General features: G+C 43.1%; 3 protein-coding genes across 3 annotated transcripts; all 3 read left to right on the top strand.

The window, feature by feature from the left end:
- Positions 1–1537: 1537 nt before the first annotated feature.
- Positions 1538–4973, top strand: LOC309354942 (olfactory receptor 6M1-like). The gene is made up of 2 exons (XM_081885254.1): positions 1538–1924; positions 3709–4973. The coding sequence occupies exon 2, from the start codon at positions 3735–3737 to the stop codon at positions 4731–4733; it is 999 nt and encodes a 332-aa protein (XP_081741380.1). The 5' UTR covers positions 1538–1924; positions 3709–3734; the 3' UTR covers positions 4734–4973.
- Positions 4974–7926: 2953 nt separating this feature from the next.
- On the top strand, positions 7927–8898 carry LOC309354697 (olfactory receptor 6J1-like; the record flags this gene model as incomplete). The annotated part of the gene is made up of 1 exon (XM_081884962.1): positions 7927–8898. One exon carries the CDS (start codon positions 7927–7929, stop codon positions 8896–8898), a length of 972 nt encoding a protein of 323 aa, XP_081741088.1.
- A 5011-nt stretch (positions 8899–13909) lies between these two features.
- On the top strand, positions 13910–14878 carry LOC309354696 (olfactory receptor 6J1-like; the record flags this gene model as incomplete). Its single annotated transcript, XM_081884961.1, has 1 exon — positions 13910–14878. The coding sequence occupies one exon, from the start codon at positions 13910–13912 to the stop codon at positions 14876–14878; it is 969 nt and encodes a 322-aa protein (XP_081741087.1).
- Between the last annotated feature and the right edge of the window lie 1434 nt (positions 14879–16312).

Below are 16312 nucleotides of genomic sequence, written 5' to 3'. Positions count from 1 at the left end.
GAGAAGTGAGGTTACAGGGAACCAGGCAGAGGGCCTTCTTGGTGGTGGCGCCCGCCCTGTGGAATACCCTCCCATCAGATGTCAAGGAAATAAACAACTTTCTGACTTTTAGAAGACATCTGAAGGCAGCCCTGTTTAGGGAAGTTTTTAATGTTTGATGTTTCATCGCTATTATTATTATTATTATTATTATTATTATTATTTCTGTTGGGAGCCGCCAAGAGTGGCTGGGGAAACCCAGCCAGCTGGATGGGGTATAAATAATAAAATATTATTATAAATTACTAGACCCCAATGGATACATCAATGCAAGGTGTAAAAGCATTGAATGTTAAAGACAATGAACCATAAGGCAGCATATTGCAAGATGCTGATGTTACACAAAGGACTGTTTTGTTGTGTGGAACCAGTGGCACCAGTATGGCACAAGGGCATCCCAAAATAACTCCATCCCGTTAGTGGCAGTCAACCACAATGTCTTTCCTCTTTTTTAAAAACCAAGTTGGTGCATTGCAGAGCAAAGCGCCAGACAGTCCATTGTGGATATCAATGGCTATGTACCACAATGGCTATATTCTCCCTCCACTGTTCTCAGTCTTATGCCTCTGAAAATACCACATCCTTTGCTCACATCCTGCCTTCAGGCATCTGGTTGGCCACTGTGAAGAACAGGGTGCTGGACTAAATGAGCCTTTGGCTTGACCTAGCAGGGCTTTTCTTAGTTTCCTGTGTTGTTCTGGTCACCATCTTTATTTCCCAGAGTGCTTTGCCTCTGGTAAAAGGTAAAGGTAAAGGGACCCCTGACCATTAGGTCCAGTCATGGCTGACTCTGGGGTTGCGGCGCTCATCTCGCTCTATAGGCTGAGGGAGCCAGAGTACAGCTTCCTGGTCATGTGGCCAGCATGACTAAGCCACTTCTGGCGAACCAGAGCAGTGCACGGAAATGCCGTTTACCTTCCCGCCGGAGCGGTACCTATTTATCTACTTGCACTTTGACGTGCTTTCGAACTCTAGGTTGGGAGGAGCAGGGACTGAGCAACAGGAGCTCACCCTGTCGTGGGGATTCAAACCGCCGACCTTCTGATTAGCAAGTCCTAGGCTCTGTGGTTTAACCCACAGCGCCACCCGCTTCCTCTGGGACTGCATAGAATTCTGTGAAACTGTGATGGAGGACACAGCTTTCTGGAGCTTGGCACTGTGGTCTTCCTAGCTCTGTTACAGAGTTAAAACTCCAGTTCTCAAGCATCTTCAAGCCTACACAAGAAACTGTGCAGCCCACCATGAATTTTTGTCCTGGTTTCATACCCTCTGGGTGATTGTATTTACCATGGGCTTGTACTAAGGAAATGCTGGATTCCTAGCCAAACCAAACACCAATCTGATCTTAAAACACATGATGAAATCCACATTGTCTCTCAATCCAATATACCTCACAGGGGTGTTGTGAATATATAATGCAGTTGGGGGGGAACCATGCATCCTTGAAGGAAGGGATAGCTATATATGTAATATTTAATATTTTCATGGAACTGTAGCTTAAGGTCTCTGATCAATTAAATGCAGGGCTCTTCTGCACATTCAAGCAATAAGTTTATCATGTCAACGTCTCGGGCCAATGAATCCTAGATTAGCTTTACACACTTCATCTTTTTTCAACAGCCACTTTTCTATTGGGATTTCTGCCCCCAGAGAATTGCTTCCTTTAAACGCTTCTGAAATCAGGGAAACGATCTGCACCGAAGCATTAAGACGCTGATGCTGAGCCCCATTCTAATCCGTCTGCCCGTGTCTCTCATATGCACACAGTTCATCATCACTTTTCTCTTTTGTCAAGACATCACCTTGCTACTGACCTTGCTCACCCAGCCTCTGTGATGAAAGAGAAAACAGCTTACGAGGGGTGATCTTGGCTGTGAGCACTAGGGTAGGTATGTGGAAATGCTATGGTCTCTCTAGTACAGGGGTGCCCAAACTTTTTTTCAAAGAGGGCCAGATTTGATGAAGTGAACATGCATGAGGGCCAACCCTTTTTTATGATTTTACCCCAATGTTGTTGAGCTTTTTTTATGATTGAGCTTTTCTGGGGATTCCGCCCCCCCCCCCGAGTGTTTTTGAGCTTGCTGAGCTTTTTAAAGGATTTGACCCCAATAAATAAACTGCTGGTTAAAGACAGCCCCCAAAATGGACTTTGGACATGCCTGCTCTTCTGGTGTGACCCACCCTGGCTGGCGATCAACCCTGGAGTTTATGGGAACCTTGAAATGACCTACTCTCACTCAATCCTTTCTTTACAACATGGTAAGAAAACTCTTACCATGGTGATGGATTGTTAGAACAATATTGCGACCTTGGTCCTGTCAGGCAAAATTGTATTTTGGTCTTTACTCAGAAAGAGATATATGGTTTACTAAAATGACTAAAAACAATCCTAAAAAATATATAACAATAAAAGCAGACTTGTAGAATAATAGACATAATAAAAGGATCAAAATACAGCTAGAATCAACAGGGTTTAAGTGCAAATGCACATAAAATCAGTTTTGGTTTGCAGAAATCCAAAGGTTTTCAGCAGGTGTTGGAACAGTGCGATGAAAGTAGAAGGCGATTGAGCCGGATCCGGCCCCCAGGCCTTAGTTTGCCTACCGATGTGCTAACACATTTACTAGCTCACTGACAAAAAAAAGGAGCCACATTTACTTGATCAAAGAGCTCTCCAGGGCTGTATAAATAAAATTGTAGTTTAAACACAGCAAAACAAAAAAAACTCCCCCCCCCCCAGATTCTACAATATATATATGTGCACCATGTTGTAGAATACACACCTGTTTGAGGTAAGGGGTTTAAGGTAAGGGATTATAATGGGCAATGTGATATATATTTCATTGGAATGTCATAATGACATGCCCTGCTAGAAGCTCTTCACATCATCAGTTAGGGATAATGCCATTGATTTCTCCTTTTTTTTGGAAAACATTTTTATTTGGTTTTACTTCCCCTCATCCCCTATTTGGTTTACTTCCCCTCATCCCCTCCATGGGGTTCTATTTTAAACATTTAATATTGCATATTCTTTGATACGCCAACTTTTATATCAATCCATAATTATCCATGGTAGTTGGAACACAACAAGTGAAATAAAAATCCCGCTAATGTTTCCATCTGCTTACAGTGGTCGCCTAAATAGCTTATAATTTCACTGCCATTCTTTTATAAAGTTTTTATCCTCTTGGTTGAGGTAATGCCATTGATTTCAATGGAATGAACATCTGCAGGGGTGTACTTAGAGTCAGAGTGTAAATTATGTACAGTTTGGATTCTGTTCCCTCCAAATCATCAGGCTCCCTTGACACTGTTAGTGAGCACCCAAAACCAAGCAGAGCATCCTAAGCCTCTTGAAGGTAGAACAGATCTTAGTTAGAGAGCTGGGGCTCAGCAAGGGATGGGGCAGAAACCCATTCAATTCACATTTAAAGGTAAACCTGCCCAATGTGCACTTTCTAGAATGAAAAGTGATTCGAAGCACAGCCATACTTCTCTGAAAATTGCAACGCAATTCTTCAGCCCAGTAATGTGTACCAGAATGCATATACGAGGGCAAAGTTTCAGGAAACTCAAATTCAATCATTCCTCCTTTAAATGTGAACGCAATCTGATTTCTCCCCCATCCAGAGTTGAATGTCATTTGCGAATTTTGTTTTGCCCTTGCAGAAAAGACCAGAGCCCACCATCCATCCATGCCTTATGCCAATTCTTCAGCCGTGCGGGAGTTCTACCTGGTGGGCTTCCCCACAGAACCTTCCACGCAGTTGCTTCTCTTCTTCCTGGTGTTGACCAACTACCTCATCACACTCTCAGGGAACACGGTCATCATCTGCATCACTCTGTCCGACCATCGCCTGCAGAGCCCCATGTACTTCTTCCTCCGCAATTTCTCCTTTGCAGAAATTTGGTTCACGACGGTGACGGTGCCTAAGCTTTTGGCCGGGTTCCTCTGGGGAAGCCACACCATCTCCTTCGCTGGTTGCATGACTCAATGTTACTTCTACTTTCTCCTCGGGGCTACTGAGTTCTTGCTTTTAGGAGTCATGTCCTTTGACCGCTATCAAGCCGTGTGCAACCCCTTGCGCTACCCAGCACTGATGACCAGGAAGTTCTGCCTTAAGCTGGTCTGTGGGACATGGGTAGCAGCCTTCTTCACTATCCTTGGCCCACTCATCATGGTCACTGGTCTACCCTACTGTGACTCCAACGTCATCAACCATTTCTTCTGCGACCGCACGCCCTTGGTGAACCTGGCTTGCACAGACACCGAATGGGTGGAGACCATCAACTTGGTTCTGGCTGGGGGGCTCATCCTCGGATCCTTGGTTCTGACTGTCATCTCCTATTGTTTGATCACCCTGGCTGTTCTGAGGATCCCCTCCGTGCAAGGTCGAAGCAAGGCCTTCTCCACTTGCGCCTCCCACATGGTTGTGGTCACCATCGTCTACGGCAGCCACATCTTCATGCATGTCCGGACCACACACACCTATACCGAGAGGGTGGACAAAGTGGTGGCTCTTTTGACTAGTGTGGTGGCCCCATCGCTCAACCCCTTCATCTACACCCTGCGGAATGAGAAGGTCAAGGAAGCCCTTCGAGATGTTGCAAGGAAGAGAGGACTGTGCCTCAAGGAAGAAGTAAAGGAAAAGACTGGGAAGAACTTTCACAAAATTGTGGTGGGTGAGATGTGAAGCTGCTGGTGTGACCGGATGTAGGTCTTGGGGGTCCTGCTACATTTGCACAGGGAAGGACAGGAGCTCCTTCACTGAGTACCTTCAAGGCAATGTTGGACTAATTTCTATTTATGAAACAAGCATATTCTGTTTTCTTCCCCAGAGCAAGATGATTTACTCAATGTAACCCAAGAATCACTTTCAGTTCCATTTATTTGCTTCTACTTCTAGGTTAATAAATACATTTTACCTCTCAAATGTCTTAAACTCCATTCAGCATTCATATGGTTTCCAAGAAGTCTCCCATCCAGGCACTGACCACAGCTGGACTTGCTTAGCTTCAACAAAGTTGCTGCACTGTGTACTGTCAGACCCTAGCCCCAGACCATGATTCACATTCATCTGAATGGTCCAGATGAGTAGCTGAAAGTTTGAATTGAGTACACTGAGAAGAAGAAGAAGAGTTTGGATTTGATATCCTGCTTTATCACTACCCGAAGGAGTCTCAAAGCGGCTAACATTCTCCTTTCCCTTCCTCCCCCACAACAAACACTCTGTGAGGTGAGTGGGGCTGAGAGACTTCAGAGAAGTGTGACTGGCCCAAAGTCACCCCGCAGCTGCATGTGGAGGAGCAGAGACGCGAACCCGGTTCCTCAGATTACGAATCTACCGCTCTTAACCACTACACCACACTGGTGAAGGACTGTCCCTTTGTGGTCAATACTCAAAATGAGTGATTTTTTGTGTGTGTCAGGTGCAGTTGCTGATTTACATGAAATGTTGACTTGGAATTGCAGGTAGCAGGAGATAGAAAGTAGAAGACTCTCTCAAGGGAAGAACTTGAGGTGGAAGACTGTCATAGATATTCTTACTAACTTTCAGGAAATGACATTTATGTTGATTTGAATTGATTTAAAGTTTCCATGCCCAAAACTTGTATGGTGCATGTATAGGCATTCTTTGTGGGGTGCTGGTGGTATTTTATATCCTGGTCTGCACACATGTGGCTATTTAAGACACTTTATTGGTATTCAAAACATACATATAGAATAAGAGCTTTTCTACTAGAAAAACATAACGGTGCTGGCACTCAGCATGAAGTTGTTGCAATAAGTGAGAAGGTAAAGGACCCCTGGGCGGTTAAGTCCAGTCAAACTTAACTATGGGGTGCAGTGTTCATCTTGCTTTCAGGCCGAGGGAGCCAGCATTTGTCCACAGACAGCTTTCCGGGTCATGTGGCCAGCATGACTAAACCACTTCTGGTGCAACAGGACACTGTGACAAGAGCCAGAGCTCATGGAAACGCTGTTTACCTTCCCACTGCAGCGGTACCAATTTATCTACTTGCACTGGCATGCTTCTGAACTTCTAGGTTGGCAGAAGTTAGGATAGAGCAATGGGAGCTCACCCCATTGTGCAGATTTGAACTGCTGATCAGCAAGCCCAAGAGACTCAGTGGTTAAGATGACAGTGCCACCCGTGTCCACTCCCCCCCCCCAGTAAGTTCCACACTTATAAACAGTACTTTTTAATAGAAAAAAGTGCTGGTACTGCATACTTTTGAGTACCTCCAGAATAAACAACAGCAGTGCATAGAAACTTTTAAACATCTTGTAGTACACAGCAGCCCCTCGGCGGTAAATATTTCCCATTTCCCATCAGTAAATGAGAGTGACTTGTGCTCATGAAGAAAGTTAACCCTTTCTCCCAGAGGAGAGTTCTCCAACAATCAAATGCTGGGGCATTTATTCCATCTAGTTGACTGCTATGCTTTTCACTGATTCACAGCACTGAATTCTCATCACCTCTCATTCTATTCATCTGGCAAAATATTAGAGACATGATATGAATATTCCTTCATTTGGCTTATGATTCTCAGTAACTCATAAAACTCATCTTGAATGTAAGTTGGAACACTATAATCCCCTGAGTTCTTCTCTGGCTTGGATCTTGATTTGAGCCAGAGAATAACTCATCTTCTTTCTGTCTGACACTGCTGCAAAGCTTTGACCCCCTGCTCCCAGTTTTCCATTTTAAGGAAGTTGCTCCCAGAAGAGCAAGCATCATGACTGAGCAAATGGATAGCTTTAAAAGAGGATTAGACAAACTCATGAAGACTACCAAGGGCTATTCACTATCCACAGTGTCTATGTTCTGCCCCCACCATCAGAGGCAGTATGCACCTGAACACCAGTCACTGGGAATGACAACTTGTGTTGTGTTCACATTCTATTGTGCAGTTATTCCTATGGGTATCTGGCTGGCCACAGTGAGAACACAATTCTTGACTAGATGGGCCTTTGACTTGATGCAACAGGGCTGTTTTCTATTCCAGTGCTCCTTTCCACTCAGGATCCCTGTGATGTAAGTTCGGCTGAGATACACGTAGTGATTATCCCAAGGCCAACCAGTGCATTTCATAGAAGAACATTTTTTTGAGTCCAGAACTCTCCACCTGAAATTGAACACTCATTCCAACACAGTACATTGGTAAAAGGGAGAATAGGATGATGTTGTTGATGATGATTTCATTACAAAAGAACTGGTTCAAAAGAACTAAATGAAATTCCCGTTTCATCGACTACCACATCAACTTTTGTATTAGAGAATTATTCTAACAGTATCCCTGGAGTCTGTCTCTCTAGAGCCCCACTAATGATTTCACACTCTCAATGCATTACTAAATGGGATTCCTCAAACCTGTCCTCTCTCATTTGCACACGTTGGGAACAATTCAATTCTAACTACAAATGGGTGGGTTACTTGCCACAGAGCATGGCAGGAGGAAGATTTTTCAGTAGAGTTCATCTTTTAAGAAAACATGAACAGCTGAGATCAAAGAGGGTTGAAGAATGGAGTATTTTACAAATCCAGTTTGATAGACAGACAGCAGGTTTCTTGACAGAACACAAAATAACATTGAGTATCTAGAAGCATCTTCCTTGCAACCATGCCTACAAATCCAGTATTGGACATGACTGGATTTTTGCTTGCTACAGTAAGTAAATGTTGGTGTTTGTCATAACTGTGTATTTGATTAAAGTCATTTAGTAGATTTATATCCCATCCCAAATAAATGCCTAAAAAGTGTGGTGGGAAAGATGAATAAGGATTGTAAAGCACCACCTGTGTTTTGGGTTCAAAGTTCTGACTCTCACCATTCTACTGTTCCTTCAAGAAAATGTGCTGAGAGTGACAAGGGGAAAGTCTGATGGAGAACCAGAGTGTGTCTGAATTCATCCTGCTGGGCTTCTCCATTGACCACCACGAAGAGATCCTTCTCGCCCTCTTCTTTTTGGTCCTCTACGTTGTGACTGTGCTGGGCAACATGGTCATCCTCTTTGTGGTGTTGGTGGACAGCCGGCTCCACACCCCAATGTACTTCTTCCTTGGCAACTTTGCTGCCCTAGATATCTTCTTCACCTCGGCCATCAGCCCACAATTGCTGTGGAACCTCTTTTCCAATGACAAGTCCATTTCTTTTGCTGGCTGCATGACCCAATCCTATTTCTACTTCTTTCTGGGCACAGTGGAGTTCATCCTCTTGACTTCCATGTCCTTTGACCGATATGCTGCCATCTGCAAACCCCTGCAGTATCATGCCATTATGAACAGCCAGGTGTGCATTCAAATGCTGGTGGGTTCCTGGCTGGGTGGATTCCTCTCGGTCCTCTTTCCCACCATCCTGATCACCAGATTGTCATTCTGTAGGTCCAACGTCATCAATCATTTCTTTTGTGACAGCGGTCCACTGCTGGAACTGTCGTGCAGCGATACCAGTTTCATTGAGCTGATGGACTTTTTTCTGTCTGCTGTTGTCATCATATGTTCATTAACTGTGACTCTGTTTTCCTACATGTTCATCATCTCAGCGGTAATGCACATCTCCACCACCACTGGCCGGGCCAAGGCTTTCAACACCTGTGCTTCACACCTGACCATAATCTCCATCTCCTGCAGCATCAGCATCTTCATCTATGTTACACCTTCCCAGAAAGAGACCTTGGAAGTTCACAAAGTGCCTGCCGTTCTCACCACCATCGTCTGCCCCTTTCTGAACCCATTTATCTTCACATTGAAAAATGACACTGTGAAGCAGGCACTGAAAGATGTGTTGAGACAATACGAGGTGTTGGTCACTCAAAAGGCTTGGGGCTTCTTGCAAAAGAAAAGGCCCATTTAAGTAAGTTTGGAGGTGATTCATAGGCCTAAGGGGAAAATGGAAGAAGCTAAAACAACATCCAATTGTTTTGTTTGGGAGTAACTGTGTAGTCACTGTGATTAAAGGGAGGAGAGGCAATGGCAGATGTAGATAAATTCTCTATTTTATTTGGGTAACCTTTTTATGCTTTATTGAAACTTTTCAGCGAGAAAATAAAGTGAATGAATAGAAAAGAAAAACGACAAAAAGAAAAAGAAGAAATTGTGATAGGATACAAAATATAGGTTTACAAGTAATACTGTATATATACCATTTTGGAGGGGGGATTTAAAATTCTCAAATATTATTTTAAACCATACACCGCTTATATGAAGTTTGACAACATATAAATGTAGATGGACTCTCCATGCCCTAACTTCTGCCAAAGACTGATATTGATCATTGCAGGGGTTTAGAATAGATGAGAGCCTTGGGCCCTTTTCAACGCTTCGAGTCTATGATTGGAAAGATGATACCATGGTCCCCTTTGAACAACGGACCAAAGATATGACAACTCTTGCAACATATGAATGGATTGCTTTTAGATGCTGATGGTATATGGATAAACACAATGGTATTTGGAATGCATTTATTAAAAATATATAATGTCTTTCATATTGTTTGGAAATCTCTATTTCCTTTTAAAAATACTCCCCACTTTAAACATGGTGAATCTGTGTGAAATGCAGTACGTAACTCGAGAAAGGTGAACTTTTGGACTAGCTGACATTGCCTGGCACGAATTCTCATCAGTGATGGTCAATAAGGCCTCAGTGGTCAGGGATTGTGGGAGCAACATTTAGAGGGCCACATGTTCCCTGTCCCTGATATGAATAAACTGACTGCAATCAGGCTTCTTCTGGGTTAGGGTGCTGAGGAAACCTTGAAAAATGACACTGTGAAGCAGGAACTGAAAGATGTGTTGAGACGATACAAGGTGTTGATTACAGTGGTACCTCGGATTAAGAACATAGTTCGTTCTGGAGGTCCATTCTTAACCTGAAACTGTTCTTAACCTGAGGTACCACTTTAGCTAATGGGGCCTCCTGCTGCCAGCACACAATTTCTGTTCTCATCCTGAAGCAAAGTTCTTAACCCAAGGTACTATTTCTGGGTTAGCAGAGTCTGTAACCTGAAGCGTCTGTAACCTGAAGCATCTGTAACCCAAGGTACCACTGTACTCCGAAAAATTGAGATCCATGGAGGGGGGGGGGAGGCCCTTTTAAACAAGTTTGGAGGTGACTCAGAGGATCTAGGAGAGAATGAAATGAAATGAAACAACATCCAGTTGTTTTGCTGGGGAGGAACTGTGTAATCACTGTGATTAAAAGGAGGAAAGGCAATAGCAGATGAAGTTAAATTCTCTATTTTGTATTAAAAAACAAAACACTTTGAACATGATGCATGTGTGAAATGAGGTATATAAATTAAGGAAGCTGAACTTGTGGACCTGCTTACATTGCTGGACATGAGCTCTCATCAGTACCAGTCGGTTTGACCTGGTGGTCAGGGATTGCATGAGCAACATATAGGGGGCCACCAGTTCTCTATCCCTAATATAAATGAACTGACCAGGACTAGGCTTCTCCTGGGTAAGGAGACTGCTATAACAACCTAGGTCACCCTGATATTGACTGGTAGCAGATTTAGAACATACCAGATAAAATACTTTTTCACAAAATACTAAACTTCTGGAGCTCACTGGTGTGAGAAGTGGTTTTTAGATTGCTTCATAAGGATATGAGGGAGGGAAATCACAGAACAACAAAAGAGTATTGTTGCTGAGGCAGAGTCCAGGGATGGTGAACCTCAGGCCCAATGACTGACAGCAGTGCTTCATGTCCCTTTCTGGCCCTTAGGACTATTTTCAGGCCACCCCCCTAACCAATCCTGCTTCACAACCTTCTTGAGTGTTTCCCCCAGCTACAATGTATCCTTGAACCCTGATAAAGTCTCTTGCTAAACTGGATGGAGGATGGAGGTGTCTGTGTGTACAGTGGTAAAATTAACATTCATGGCTCCATCCACTTAACACTCCTAGCTGATACATCATTGGTATGTGGCCCTGAGAGGGTTGCCTAGAATTGAATGTAACCTTTGGGCTGAAAAAGGCCCCCCATCCCTGGACTACTCAGTGTAGGCCACAAGATTATGGGCTACACAGGAAGCTGTCTTATTGTGAGACAGGTCGTTGGTCCATCTAGTTCAGAATTGTCTTCACTGACTGACAGGTGCTCATTGAAGACAACACTGAGCTTGATGGATCAATGTTCTAACGGGAACTTCGTTCTGATGCAGCTGTATATAACTTTGTAGTTTTTGTGTTTTTTAAATCAAGGTCAATACCATATGAAGGCATATGATGCCACCACTGAAACTAAGTACCGGGCAGGTCTGTGTCTGGTCAGTGGTTAGATGGATTACCACTTGAGAACCATATGCACACACCACCTTGGATTCCATGATGGAAGAAAGGCAGGATGTACACGTAAGAAAGGAAATAATAAAATTCAGAATTTTTGTTATGTATAGACACAGTGCGGGAACCATGTAGATGCAAGCATTGGCATGATGACTGGAAAATATACAGATTTGCTAAAAAGCATAGAAATACAGGAAGCTGCCTTTCACCAAGTCAGATCCTTGGTCCATCTGGCTCAGTATTGCCCACAGTGATTGGCAAAAGATTCCCAAAGCTTCAGATAGAGGTTTTCTCCTCGCTCCAATGCAACCATAACCATAACTCTAATGCCAGCCCTGTCAGGAGATCCTAAGGGGCAAAACCTGGGACCTTCAGCATGCACAATATGTGCCCTACCACTGAACTTCTGTCCTGAAGTCTCATTAAATTTGGTGGTAGATGTGCTTCACCTTGTAGGGTGACAAATAATGGAATCCCTTAGCTTCCTGTTAATAAGTAAGCCTTGCCTTGGAATGTTCTTCTGATTGCATCCCTAGAGAAGATGAATAGAATCATCTTAGGAAAGCGAACACACAACGGATTGAGAAAGTAGGCTGCAGAAGGGGAGGAGGGATGAGATTTTGGGTGAGAAGAAGCTTCAGATTTTTCTGTAGAGTACAAATTGAACATTGACTTCTTGTTCAACTTGTGGACTCACCTCACTTCCTATTTTTCCTTTAAATACTTTTTGGAATAATTTCTCTCCTGTCAGTGTGGGCCTTTTTCTGTCTCATTCCCTTTCCTTCCAATCCATTATGCCTATACATTTGCTATCAATCAACTCCACACAAACAGCATTTGTATTTTAGGAGGAAAACACCCCCAAATGTTGTGACCTCTTATTGAAGAGGATGTTCATTTAAGCTCCCAAAATTTCACGCTTAAAGCACTGGTAAGAAGGGAAAGTGCGGACTGACCGTTTCATGCTGTCTCAGTTGTTTTCCTGGAACAACAATATTGCCATTTCTATATGCTTCCAAAATGGATTAGGCTAATGGTAGATTAAGCTAATACTACATGAAGTGGTTTGTGGGAAGTGTGACACTTCAGCCACAAGGGCTGAAGACCAAATGACCTTTGAGGTTCCTTCCTTTCAATGCAGTGATTCAGCAAAGTCATTTCGAACTCAGGGGGACTTCCTTCTGAGTCTTACGAATGTGCTGTTAGACAATTAAAAAGAGGGTAGATGGTCATTCATCACTAGATGAATACAACAAAGAAGAGCACCTAGGGTCTCTCATTAAATGAAATGGAACTAAAAGGAACATCAGACTGCATCTTGTTCATATGCTAAAGTGAGTATTTTTACACAGCCGTTTTTCACTGTTTCAGGCAAGTTGCCTTCCATTTATATTGTAGGATGAGGCTAGTCTTTCTTGTGTGAATAATCTGGAGGGTTCTACTAAACAAAAAAAAAGTGTACAAACATGTTGATAATGGGAGAGAATGTGCACAAAAAGGGTATTACTTTGTTTTCAGGACAAATCAGAAGTCACTTTGTAAAGTTTGGATTATATGCCACAGTCCCCTCCTCCTGTTGTCCTCTCTAAGCCTCTTGGGTCAATTGTCTTACAGATTTAAAACCACAATCAGTGAACAAATCAGTTGGGGTGCCACATATCTGAAATTCCCCGGACGTATATGGAATATTGTCGTTGGTAGCTGTGTCTGGGTGGAAATCGGCAGAAATATCTGGCAAAATCTGGACGTATAGCAACCCATGTCAACAGTGTCATTTTTTCTGATTTCCCATAAAAATGGCTCAACAACTTTTCTGTCTGGATTTTCATTTTTAAAAATTTAAAATATGGCAGCCCTAAAATAAGGTTGATCAGGAGCTACTGGGAGTTGTGTAGCTGATTTGCAGTAGACCAGAAAGGGTTTCAAACTCCCAATCATTGGGCATCGAGAGCAACAAAATTGCTTCTTCTGCTGAATTGGACTGTGGAAATGAAGAAAGCTAACCAAGAGAGTACTTCTCAGTTTAGCTCAGTTTCACTCAGAGGCACCATGGGCTGAGTCTATTTGAAAGTCTTTTCCACCTGGTTCTGCTTGGTAGATCTTAGGATTATAGTTCATCATCATCATCATCCAAAATAGATCTGACAAGTCAGAAATCTGCAAACCCCTGCTGCAGATCATCAGGTTGTGGTTGTAGATGGGGGATGAGGAGGGAGGAAGAAGAAGTACAGTTTTCAACGTTGATATGCAATCCTTAAAACTGTATTTGAAATTTAAGCAGCCCAATCTGTATATGATTCCATGGGCTCCCAGATTTCATTAGAAACTTTTAGGCAGATGCTGGACGACAGCCTTTCAGGCATGGTGTAGCAACACATAGCCTACATCAGCAGGGAGTTGGTCTACAAGATTTCTGAGGTCCCTTCCAACTCTTTGAAACTCAAACCTGGGCTAGAAATTAATTCTATTGCTGTTGCATGCCATTTTATGGAGGCAAATTCTCTTTGTGTTTGTTTGTTTGTGTGTGTGTGTGTGTTTTGTTTTGTTTTGTTTTGTTTTGAAAGATTAGAGATGGGAAACCACACCGGATATGAAGACTTCATCCTGATAGGTTTTCTGATGCAACGTGAAGCAGAGATTCTGTTGGCAACAGTTCTTATAGCTGTGTACATCTTGACACTGTTGGGTAACATGGTCGTTCTGTTCATTACCTCCACCAACAGCAGCCTCCATACACCCATGTACTTCTTCCTTGGCAACCTCTCCATCCTGGACCTTGCTTTTTCGACTGTGACTGTTCCGAGCTTGCTAAGGGGCCTTCTTTCTGGAGCCAAGACCATTTCTTTTGCTAGCTGCATGGCCCAATCCTACTTCTACTTCTTTTTGGCCACAGTGGAGTACTTCCTCTTGACGTCCATGTCCTATGACCGTTATGTAGCCATATGCAACCCATTACGTTACCCCATCATTATGAATGGCCAGGTTTGTGTCCAATTGGTATTGGTCTGCTGGCTGGGTGGGTTCATCTCTGTCCTCTATCCAACCATCATGATCACCAAGTTCTCCTATTGCAAGTCCCATGTCATTGACCACTTCTTCTGTGACAGTGAGCCTCTGCTGAAACTATCCTGTACCGATACAGGCTTGATACAGATAATCACTTTTCTGCTGTCAACAATGGTCATCCTCTGCTCCTTGGTTCTAACTCTCATCTCCTATGCGTACATTGTCTCCACCATTTTGGCCATACCCACTGACACTGGGAGGAAGAAGGCCTTCAACACATGCGCCTCTCATCTCACCTTGTTCCTAATGGCTGTAAGCATCTCCATCTTACTGTATGTGATCCCATCTAAGAAATCTGCTTTGGGGGCTCGCAAGGTTCCAGCATTACTGAGTAGCATAGTCAACCCATTCCTGAGTCCTTTCGTGTATACACTGAGAAATGATTTGGTCAAGGGCATCTTGCAAGGGATTTTTGGTCAGGGCAAAGCTTCAGAGACTCAGAAGCTTCGGAAGTTGCTCATGAATCATGCTTAATTTTGTGATTTTGTGGGCAAAGCATTGACTTCAGTACATAGCTGGAACTTTCCAGTGACCCTCATGTTCAATTCCTCAAAAATCTGTCTTCAGCTACACTCTTTCAATGTAAGCCCTTGTTCGCTCATGAGAAGATCACCAGAAACTTTGTATGATAGAAAGAATTGTGGTGATTTTACCTGCAATTTTACCTTACAGTTGAACTAAATGTACTGTAGTGGACCATAACGTCATTCTCTGAGATGAAGAGGGAACTATATAGTCCTAAGACAGGTGCATTTTATTTAGCAGGGGTGAGCTACCTCAGGGTTGGGAGACAGATGTGGTTCTCCAGGCCTCTCTTTTTGATTTTCAGGACTTTCCCCAAACCACACACTATGTATGAGTGGAACATATCATTGAACTATGATAATGCCTTTTCAGTAGCCAGATTTAGAAGGTGGAGGAGATTTTTAACTGCTGTTATTTTCAGACAGTCGAGAGTCAGAAACTTTGCCTGATCTACTACAAATCAACCAGAGATTTAACAGTAGCTATTCTAATATACCTTCTGCCCATCCCTGGAATTTAATACTATTTATTGATCCATATAATGAATCAACATTAGAATGCACACAGAGAGGAATGCATTTCCTAGACCTTGCAGCTAAGTGCTGCCCTCCTGCTTTGTAAAGTAGCACACACACACACATGGTTTCAGGTTTAAATATAGCCTGGTTGAAGGATAATTGATATTGGCATGTAGTTTAAAGTGGATTTGTGTGTTGAATGGGTTAGAGTCCAGCTAAGCATGGGGAGACTTGCGATCATATCCCTACTCAGACATAAGTTAATGAATTGATTTGTGGATTTCTGCTTGACTCATTGGAGTAAAAGGAGAATAAAGTAAATTAATGAAATGAAATGCAAAATCAAATACACCTGAAATACATTTTTGTTCAAGTGCTTGGAATATACTGTGAATTGCCCCAGGAAAACTGGTTTTTCCAGCAGTTTGTTAAAACTACCTTGGTCCTGAATACCTGAAGAAGCGTCTCCACCCCCATTGTCCAGCCTGGACACTGAGGTCCAGCGCTGAGGGCCTTCTGGCGGTTCCCTCACTGCAAAAAGTGAGGTTACAGGGAACCAGGCAGAGGGCCTTTTCGGTGGTGGCGCCTGCCCTGTGGAACGTCCTCCCAGCAGATGTCAAGGAAATAAGCAACGATTTTACTTTTAAAAGACAACTGAAGGCGGCCCTGTTTAGGGAAGTTTTTAATGTTAGGTGCTGTATTGGTTTTAATATTCTATTGGAAGCCGCCCAGAGTGGCTGGGGAAACCCAGCCAGATGGGCAGGGTATAAATAATAAATTATCATCATCATCATCATCATCACCATCACCATCTTCTTCATCATCATTATTATTTGGTTGGTAGTACTCAAACCAATAGCTTCAA

The sequence above is a fragment of the Podarcis melisellensis genome (assembly GCF_964234715.1).
Source record: "Podarcis melisellensis genome assembly, chromosome: 13".
In the NCBI taxonomy this organism is placed as follows: Eukaryota; Metazoa; Chordata; class Lepidosauria; order Squamata; family Lacertidae; genus Podarcis; species Podarcis melisellensis.
Note: the sequence above shows the minus strand (reverse complement) of the source record. Positions and strands in the feature narration are given on the sequence as shown.

Coding starts and splice junctions, on each gene's coding strand:
- LOC309354942 (XM_081885254.1), top strand. CDS start 3,735: ATGCCTTATGCCAATTCTTCAGCCGTGCGGGAGTTCTACCTGGTGGGC.